The 11,072-nt window shown below is 24.3% G+C and overlaps 1 protein-coding gene across 1 annotated transcript in view; it reads left to right on the top strand.

Annotated features, from left to right (window-relative positions):
- LOC111616820 (Down syndrome cell adhesion molecule-like protein Dscam2) overlaps positions 1-11,072 on the top strand; it is a 133,605-nt gene that overhangs the window by 92,615 nt on the left and 29,918 nt on the right. Inside the window, exons 15-18 of the mRNA XM_023358180.1 lie at positions 3,165-3,257; positions 8,709-8,840; positions 9,546-9,710; positions 9,794-9,868. Coding sequence (XP_023213948.1) covers positions 3,165-3,257; positions 8,709-8,840; positions 9,546-9,710; positions 9,794-9,868 — 465 coding nt within the window. The remainder of the gene's footprint in view (positions 1-3,164; positions 3,258-8,708; positions 8,841-9,545; positions 9,711-9,793; positions 9,869-11,072) is intronic.

The raw sequence follows: 11,072 nt of genomic DNA, 5'->3' as shown, positions 1-11,072 counted from the left end.
CTCAAAATTAAGTCTTTTGTTTTTTTTTATAATAATTAATAATATAAAAGTTATTTTAAATAAAATCTTATAATAGATGGCGCCACACAGAACTTTAACTTCATAAATTATGAGTGCTGGAAAATTGTGCAAGAGCCTTTTTCTTGCTTTACCAGAATAATTTTGTTATATTTCTTTCAAAATATAGTATAAAATTTCAAAAATTATGTTGAATTATTTTTTTCCTTAATTTTTTCCATATTTATTTTTTATCTCTGATTTTAATAAATTTTTTAGAAATATTATTATGAAAACATGACAATAACTTGAAAACTGCATTAAATATAAGAACTTCTTAATGGAAATTTGAATATATTTAATCACTACAAAGTTTTAAAACTTTTTAATAGTTTTTTGAATATAAGCATTTATCACTTTAAAGAAGTTAAGTGTTTAATGTTAATTAATTATAAATTTTGTGGTACCAAAAACAAATTTATACAATGCATTTAATTTTTTAAGAGTGATTTATTTAATTAAATCAAAGCTTTATGTAATATGATTCTAAAATGAAGTAATAAATCAAGCGATGTTAACTTTAATAACAAGGAACAAAATTAGAAATTAAATACATGAAGTTGAAAATTTAAAAATAGGCACCGAACTCTTTTAAAAGTAAATTAATTTAGTACAGAGTAAAGATAAAGAGATATTTAATTAAATAAATTAATCAGTTAAATACATCAAATGAACCGATAAAAGCATTTCTATTTAATCCTATGATACCATCATTTAATTTTGCTTCAATTGTTTACATAGGTACTAACGAAACTGTGAAGTAAAGACTTTCAAATGATTTATAAACTAAGTGGATTTTTAATATTTTATATTTTGTACAAAGTATTAATAAATTAAATTTTTAATAATTGTTATAGTATTTAAAATGTATTACTTTTCCAGCTCTGTTATATATAACAGATAAAACGTAATACATCTTCTTTGAAGTTTAATAACTCCTGTGCTTTTTGTCAATAATTTCTGAAATTTTGCAGGGAGGTTTGTGTATTAAGGGGATTGATGTTATTAAATTTTAGTGGTTAAAGGTCGAAGCAGTGGGGAAATAAAGAGGATATATATTATAGTAGGCCTATAGTAGGAGTAATTTGGGGGTGGGGATGGGTTTTATAAAAATTTGTAAATGCTAATAAGGAGTAAAACCGTCATTAAGTCCGGACTGAATGACGGTTTTACTCCTTATTAGCATTTACAAATTTTTATAAAACCCATCCCCACCCCCAAATTAAGCTATTTGCTATTATTTGCTATTTTATAATAATTAAAAATATAAAAAGTTTTTAAATAAAATATTATAACAGATGGCGCCACCCACAGTTTAAAGGTTGCCGGGAAAATTAAGCAACTCGTTGCTAGATTTTTTTACTTGATTTACGATATAAAAACACGTAATTTCTGAATAATAAATTATAAACAGTTAAATTTTATAAAATACTTTTGTAGATAAATGTTTAAACAAATAAACTATTAAGATATAACTATATTGGTTTTTAGTAATGTAAATATATTAAAAATTTGTAGGACTTTCTAATAAATGAACCATGAGTAATCTAATATTGAAGTAGAAATATAACTAAAGCCATTTTCCTGTAAACAAGTAGGAAGAGAGCTTAACGTAATCCATGTTAATCTTTCTTTATTGTTATTGCAGTAAAATAAGAGCAATTAAATGAATGTCAATGCATCAAATTAGTTAAAATGTTAAATAATGTGTTTAAATATATTTTACTGTGAGAATATTCTTATACATTGATTTATCTTTATTTATATTTAGTATAGTTTCCTTTATCATATTTACATATAAATATAAACTGTTTATAGTAATTAATAGTGTTTCGTGCATAATTTATGGAAATTCTATATTCGTAGCAGATTTGAATTAATGCTGATTTAGTATTAGAATAATTTAATATTGTATTTTATATATTCACTCATTTATTATATGTAAATGTAATTTATTTTCATGTAGTTTATTTCTAATTAATTCTAATAATTAAATTTATTAATCATATATGCTCAGTACATTTCAAAGCTATTGTGTATTTTATTGTTTTATATATATGAATAGTAAACATGTATTTATAAATGTAACATATTGATTGGATTAAAGAATGGTTTTGTTATATATGAATTTTCTTCTCTTAATTTTTTTTTCAATTTTCTTACTCAAATAAATAAGAATAGGCCTATATAATAAAACTCATTGCAATAACAATATATTTTTTTTAATTTCATTTTTATATTTTTTAATTTTAATTTTTTGTATATCATAATACTTATATGATATTTTAGTTTGATTAAAAATTAATTAGTTTATGGATATTGTTTTTCAAAATTGTAATTTTTTTCTTGCTTGTTTCTATTTTAATTTAATTATATATATATATATATATAAATTGTATAGAATGTCAGGCTTTTCACATTTTAATTTCTATTTTTTTCCTTCTAATTCAGAGTAAATATTAAAGTAACATTTAAATTATTTTCGATTCTTCCAATTAGTCGAAATATTCAACCATTACCTAAAATGATCATAAAGATAATTGTATTTCCTTTCGTTTACTATTTACTATAAATGACGTTTTAATAAAAATTTATGGTTGATTATTTCATTATTTCGCATAAACATTATTTTGCAAAATATAAAAATTAATTATTTTAAATTATTTTAAAAATTCTACATAACTAGATGAACTCGCGTACGAGTATTGTACAGTACTTACAAAACTTATGTACTGAACTTCTTAAATGTTATGTGCTGCCATCTGGCGCATATTTTCAAAATTATAATCGTTTTTATTTTATTATTTTATTCTTCATTACTTTTTATTAAAGTTTCTATGTTTGAAAATAACGTTATTTTCTAATATGATTTAAATTATTTTTATCGTTTTACGATTACCATAAATTATTTTTACTATACATTATATCGTAATTAGATTATGATCGCGCCGTATGAGTTTAATGAAGTTAGTTATTATATAATAATATTAATAGACTATAGCAGATATATAAATTTAATTATTGAAATATTTTGGAATTTGTTGACTAATTAATTCGAAAAATATCTATATATTATTTTAAAATAATATTTATATATATTTGTTTAGATCCACCAAGTACTCCAGTGCTACGTATATCATCATCATCTTCTTCTTCCGTTGTATTATCTTGGGAAATAAAGCGTGATAATCCAATTAACGGTGAGTTGACACATTAAAAATTTTTTATATCTTAATTGAGAGTTGCATTTAAAAAAATACACTACAATTTTAAAAATAAACTGAAAATATCAGAAATATTCAGATGTTTGTAAGAAGAAAAGTAAATAATGATTTGGTTTAGTAATCTACATATAAAATAACTATGGAAACAATCTATTCAAAGGGATTATTTGGAAGATCCAAAGATCCACACTTTATATCTTACAGCTAATATCCTACTCAGCTAGATGGGCTGGAAACACTAACTTTTACGATGATAGGCATTATCAGTCAGATAGTGCATAACTTCTCTCTGGCACTCATAAATAACTTGCTTCAGGTTTCTAATACAAACAACCATCGTAAAATCAGAATTCCCAACTGAAATAACTCAACCATCTAATGCACATTGCAAATATCCGCCATTTTTGAATAAAAATTTCAATTTTGGATTTATAGATGATAATATTCCTTTCCTTTTTTCTTATGTAACTTTATATTTTGCTGTATATTATTACCAATTGGAAACATTTTGAAAATTTACTTTTAAAAAAATGATTATACGACATAATTTATTTTATAAATAAGTTTTTGAATATTATAAAATGGATTTAATTATCGTCGCATTGTAATTATTTTAATATTTTTTCGACAATTAAATAGATTTTTAATTGGTTTTAATGTTAATAACTGTTCTTTTATCGTCACAAAAAATTAAATAATAATTAAAAAAAAAACAAAAATGCTTTTAAACTATAAATATATTTGATAATGTGTTTTTAATTACATCAAATTATATTATTTTTAATCACAGCTAAGTTTACATATAATGTTTTGGCATCTTTTCTTTATTTATAAAAGCTTATTTTGATATTTTATTACATTGTAATGTTCAAAACTTGTTTAAAAACGTGTTTAAAAACATTTTAAATAAAAATTGAAGAAGTTAAAACGATTATAATTTCATAAATATAAATGTAATTTCCGAAAAAAAATCTGTCTCGCTGTTATCTCTTTGTCATGCTCTACATATCATAATCTTCATTATAAAAAATTTAAGAAAATTAACTGAATTTTATTTTTATAGTAAAGATACTTTAGTAATATATACATAATGAATTCATAATCGATTTATTGGAATTCTTTGAACAAAAGTCGTGCATCTACACAATAAAAGTTCGAAAAGTTTCTTAATATACCTACATTTCTTCAAGTTCTTGAGGCAAAAGATAGATAATTCCAAACTAGTTACTGTAGGAAAATATTTTGATAAAATTTTATTTCTAATCACACTATAAATTAAATTATTCTTATCGTTTATTCGCTACTTCAAGATTAAGTAAATAAAATATTATCAAAAGCCTATGCAATAATCACGTGTTATGAACAAATTTAAATAGCAAAACTAACGATACAAATTTCATAAAATTATTAAAATGGTAATAACTTTTTTATTTTCGATAATGGAATATTAAAATAAAAATTTCAAATTTTATTCTTTCTACTTTGCAAATGAATGAAAACTTAAAAGTTTTCATCTGCGAAGATAAAAGACCAATATTTATATACATTGTAAGCAATATTGACACAAATTCTTCATTTAAAATCATTTTCTTTTTAAATTTTTATTTACTTGAATGTTCTATTAATAATTTAATTTAATCTCAATTCATATTTTTTAATATGTTTCTTTATGAATTTATATTTTCATACATTTTATTTCTCTGTATTTAATAATTTATTTTAAAAAAAACTTTAGTGCAAAGAAAAATAAATTTAACAAAATATCCTTCTCTTGGATAGTCTTATATTATTTAACTTTTAACAATTGAATATTTTTTATGTAATGTTTACAAAAACAGAAAATTGTTTCCTTTTGACATTTTTATATAATTATAAAGTATACAATAAATTATAAAACATTTTCAAAAAAATGTGTTTTCAATTCAACAATAGGTTTTCAGATTGACAGAAGCTTCAGACCGAAAATAACTTTTCTATAAAACTAGTGGATGACTGTTGAACTGCTGCCAGTAAAAATAATATCTATAAATTTCGTATTCTGTGCCACATATCTTATATCTAGGAAGCTCATCAAAGATTAATTCTATACATTTATTTGTTTCACTTAAGCCTTCGGCTATATTTTATTATTTTTCTATTAAAATTAATTATTAAAAATGATTATTATAAATGATGGTCTATGTTATATTATTTTATATAGGTTATTATTTATAATTAATACAAACTGAAGTAAATTATAGTAAATTGCCTTGAGAACAATTAATTGTGATTAGTAAGTTAATTAAATATAGATTTCAATGCGTATATTTCATGTAACTATTTTTATTGATCGTATAAAAGATATATTTAGGAAATTCTTATGCTTTTTCATCGAGTTCTACATTCTGATCTGAAGACTTATTTGAAAGTAAAATAATGAAAATTTGATAAATTTGTGTAATTTATCAAATTGTACAAATAAGCACGTAATTTTATAAATTTATACAATTTACATTGATATCAGGCTTTATATTAGCCTTATACTATCGGATCTAATTTCGAATCTTCTGATGTTTTATGCTTTTATTGTGCATGGTAATGGTCTCAGCAAGTCTTCGTTTTTGTACCCAAACTTCTACTATATTTTAATATCTGCTGCATGTATATTTCATAATGCTATCCAACTAGTAGATATTTTTTCATTCCTATTTTTAGTATAAAACTTCTGGATCAAATTGGCATTTTGATCTTCAATATACTGATATGGAAACCTGTTTTCATACATGTTTTCATGTTATTTTTTCTTGAAGTTTATAGATTACAATTAATTATTTGATAGATAAATATATTTATAGGGCCTATATATGCATTTTTCCTTTCTTTCTTTCCTTGTTATAGAAACAACTAAAAATATTAAAATGTCTTTTGCCCGTTTGGAATGTTTTTCGTCCAATTGTTCAATATTATATGTATTATGACTCTAAGACCGCCGTTTAATACCAGACTTATTACACCGAGAAAAGGAGACATGTAGATCAACAGGAAATTAAACTTTTCTTAATCAAATAAGTTTAGCAAGGAAATTAAACTTTCGTTTTCTTTTCTATGCACTGTACAGTACATGTTTTACTATGGTATGCATTTCGGAGCATACCCATCGTCAACCATTACATCGAATAATTTATAAAAAAAAGGTTTGACATATATACATAATAATTTTCATTATAACTTACAATAAAAAAGTTTTTCGTATAATAAAAACACAAAATCTAACTCACATTCTTACAAAAGTTTATACATATAACGAGCAATTATTTATTCTGACATCGACACAATGCAGGTTGCAATTTTTAATGATAGTTTTAATTTATTTAATTTAAAATACATGTTCTCCACCTCAAATTAGTAGTGTCTTGACCTTGTACACTATACTTTTCTATTAACAATGGAGTCGTGCCACTCATCTATTAACTGCTTTCAGGGAAAAACTTTTGAATTTGAATTCAAGAGAAAACATTTGAATTAAAATGATGTGACTTCCGGTTTTCATCTGAATTTCGTATTTGGTTAATTGGGGCCTCCTGCTCCAATGGTTTTCATATCTAATCTCGGATTTTATCTTTTTTATCGAGATTAAGAAAAGAAAGACGGACAGACGACAGTGAGAATTTATAGTTCTACAATTTTTTCAAATTGCATCCGAATAATAAATGGCTGTTTTAGAACCATGATATAGAATATTGAAAACTCTTAATTTCTTATATTTTAACTATTAGCTCATGTTTTTCTCTCATATTTCTAAACTTAACATTGTTTAAATTTAATAGTCCAGTTTAACATTTTATATATTTTCTAGTATAATATTTGAATAATTATAGTTTTTTTTTCATTTTTCCTACTGTAATTGGAAAATGAATGATAATTATGTAGTAGTTTAGCTTTTAAGAATTATCCATTGCCTTAAACAGCTATATATTTCTAAATTGTAACGTTATCGGCTCAGTTTATAGGTCATCGTAGACAGTTCTTTTGTAATGAATCTTTAGAACATTCTATTGTTAACTGTTTACAAATTTTAAAACATTTCATCAAAACATTTAAAAATTTTGAACAAACAGAAATCAATATTGACCAATATTCTGTTGGTTTCGATTCGTTGGGTCAAAGATGCGTCAGAAGGCAAAGTGGCATCCCACAATATCCTTACATTATCTCAAAAGATTCGTGTGACGTCCATATTAGGAAAATTCGTAACGTTGTATTGTTTCTATTGGCATTGTTTTTGTTCTTAAACCTCTGTACAAAATTTCTATTCGTATATCCAATGTACTCTGTCTTCCATCCATTGCTATCCATTTGTGCTGGAATCATGCAAACTCTTGATTTTCTTTAGGTTCTGTGTTTTATTCTTGTCATTTTTTAAAAACTTCTATATGTTGGATTACGTTTCTATTTATCTTAATGTCGCCTAGGTCAAGTGTCCAGGATAAAGAAATGGAACCCAACTGGATAAGGAAGATGGCTCTATCATTAGGTTACAAAATTAAAATGGTCAACACTCGCATACAGGCATTTCCTTCTTATGAACACAAACACCATCCAAAAAACTCAAAGTATACATTCTCTGCTCGACTTGAACCGATGCACAAACAAGTATAAGAAATACTTGACACTAAGATCATATACAAACGTACAGTAATTCCACATTATACCATTTTTTAAAAATGACAAGGACAAGATACCAGAAGGTAAAAAATCGACATTATAATTTCAACAAAAATGGATAGCAACGGATGGGAGACGACGTACATTGAATATACGATTAGAAATTTTGTATAGAGGATAAAGGACACAAATACAACACGAATAGAAGCAATACAACGTTAGCGAATTTTCCTAATATGGATGTCACAAGAATTTTTGTGACAATGTAAGGATATTGTGGGATGCCACTTCGCCTTCTCACGCATCTTTGACCGAACGAATCCGAAACCAACAGAATATCGACAGAAAAGTCATGGGAGAATATATGAACACTAAAATGAAAAATGTAGTCAAATTCACAACAAGAGGACGTTACTGAATTTTCACAAAAACGTTTATAACACAAGTAAAACGTATGTACAGTTACAAAAGTTCACAAACAACAATTACAAAACTTCAGGTGTAACAACAGTTCAAATGCTTTTAATCCACTACAACAGGTCCGTCGAAAAGGACACTTTGCGACGAACTCCTTCCAACGTTAGTTACCGCATAGCGAGGCGAAACAATCTTCTAGGCCAGCGATTCCCAACCTGTGGTACGCGTACCCCTAGGGGTACGCGATAGGTTGTTTAGGGGTACAGAAAAAATAATATATTATGTATCACAAACTAATAGTATAAATCAGTGATTCCCAACCCAGGCTACACGATAGGTGTTNATATATTTATTTATTTATAACAGAACCACCCGATCCTCCTACAGACGTTCGAGCTACAGATGTAAATAGTAGGAGTGCAACTTTGCGTTGGAATGTTGTTTATATAGGAAACAGCCCGATAGAAAAGTTTTTTGTAGAATGGAAACTAGCTTCAGGTAATATAAGAATTTTATGTGTAATTTATTTTTATAACAACAGATAAATTCTACACTTTTCAGGAATAACATCAAAATTTTATAATTTTAAAAATTTACGCTATAGGCTCTACGTTCAAGTGCTTAATACAATATGTAAATAAAATGGCATGCTTTGTAAAGAATATATAAGAAATCTTTAAATTGTTACTTAAATTCTTTTAAACGTATACGAATTTTTAAAGTGTTTACTAGTTATAATCCCCATAAGTTAATTACAAATATTTAATTAAATTATTTTACTTCGTACTTCGCACATCATACTTATTCGTATATACATCGTGTATATCGTTATATTTCATATATGTAATATTGCTATAAAACAATTTTTACTTTAAAATATCTTTTGGAAAATTTAATATAAATATTTCAAAGGAAATTCCAAACTGACACATTGTTTAACTCTTCAGAATTGCTGAATATACATTTTAAAAGAAACGTAAGCATTTATTATAAAAAAATAATAAAAAAGTTTACTATCGCGAATGATCGAATATCAAATTTTTTTTATTATTTTTTTAAAAGAAAATTTAATATTTCATAAAATTTTACTTAAGGCACTGCAAGAAAAATTTGCAATTTTAATTTATAAGGCTGCATGTATGTAAACATATACATAATTCTTTGATAATACATAAGATACTAATGGATTTTTAATTATTATAGAATCATGGACATCAGCTTTCGAAAAAGAAATATCTGGTTCAAATATGACAATGGTTATAAATAATTTACGCCCAGTAACTAATTATCATTTTAGAGTTTACGCGTCGAACGCATTAGGAAAAAGTTCTCCAAGCGATGTTCACTCGTTAACAACAGAAGAGGAAGGTAAATTTTTTTAAATATTAAAAATATAATTAAATCTTTTCTTCGTTAAGAAACACGAGTAATTAATATTTATAATTTATTAGTGCCAAGTTTACCTCCAACTAATCTTGAAGCAACTCCATTAAATTCTCACAGCATTAGAGTTTCATGGAAGGTAGGTACGTATTTTTTCTGGCTCCTGTAAAATTAACATCACAAAAACAATTTAAAGAGAAGAAAAGATAAAATTTGAGAGAAAACTTAATTTTGAAACACGAGATTTAATATTATAAATAGATTACACCTCCGAGATGGATTTAAACAAGTATATTATCTTGTCTTCAATTTTTTTTCCTTGCACATTTTTATATTAAAACTGTCAGGATATATTTTTTTAAAGTATTAATTTAAAATAATTGCATTTATTTTTACTATAGGAATTACTATTTTTATATTAATAAATCGCTTTGTTCATAATAATTCTATTGTAAAATGAAATTTCGATGCTAAAAATAAAGCAGTATCAATCCCAGAAACTTTAATACACTTGTAAATATTAAAACAGTTGATTTCTTTAACTGTATTGTAATTTATAATGTAAAAAGTTATCGTATTTTAAATAAAGTATTTAATTATTATTATTATTATATTACTTAATGTCCCTGAATTAATGTTTTTTAATAATGAAGTAGCTTAATAATAATAATAATAATATACTATAGTTTTAAACTCACAAGATTGGAATTTAAAATACTGCTAGTAGAGAAATACACAAAACATTTAATTATACACAGATCAGACTGGTGAGGGACTGGGCCCAAAATGCATATCTGACAGAAAAATTATATTAAAGAATTAGTTTTATTATATTTATTATTAATTTTTCTTTAATATTTTTAATAATAAAATTCTTCTAAAACAGTAACCATCCTAATTGTCGTGTGATTAGTAAATAGCAATTAATAATATAATAGTAGTAAGAAATATAGAATTAAAATACTTAAAATTTTCAAAATAAGCATTTATCTGTACTTAATATGAAAATAGAATCTAAAATTTTTAAATAAACAGATATAGAAAATTAATTTCTATTTTTGTAACATATTTTGATACATCTTACAGCATGTCTTACAACCTTATCAATATAATTAAAATTCAGAACAGAATATTTATTATAATAATTATAAAACTATTTCTATCTGTTTAAATTAAATACATTTGATTTCTTATTAAATTTCTGCATATATTTCATCTTAGGAATCAAATTTATTAACCAGAGTTCTGAAAATCAATGATAATTTTTGGATCCAAAAATTATCATTGATTTTATTAAATATAAATTATTATTAAAATTATAATAATTTTGTTAATAAATTATTAACA

This window comes from Centruroides sculpturatus, unplaced genomic scaffold (assembly GCF_000671375.1).
Source record: "Centruroides sculpturatus isolate CEXI.00-Female unplaced genomic scaffold, Cexi_2.0 scaffold24, whole genome shotgun sequence".
NCBI classification, from domain to species: domain Eukaryota; kingdom Metazoa; phylum Arthropoda; class Arachnida; order Scorpiones; family Buthidae; genus Centruroides; species Centruroides sculpturatus.
This window is presented reverse-complemented; position numbering and strand designations above follow the sequence as displayed.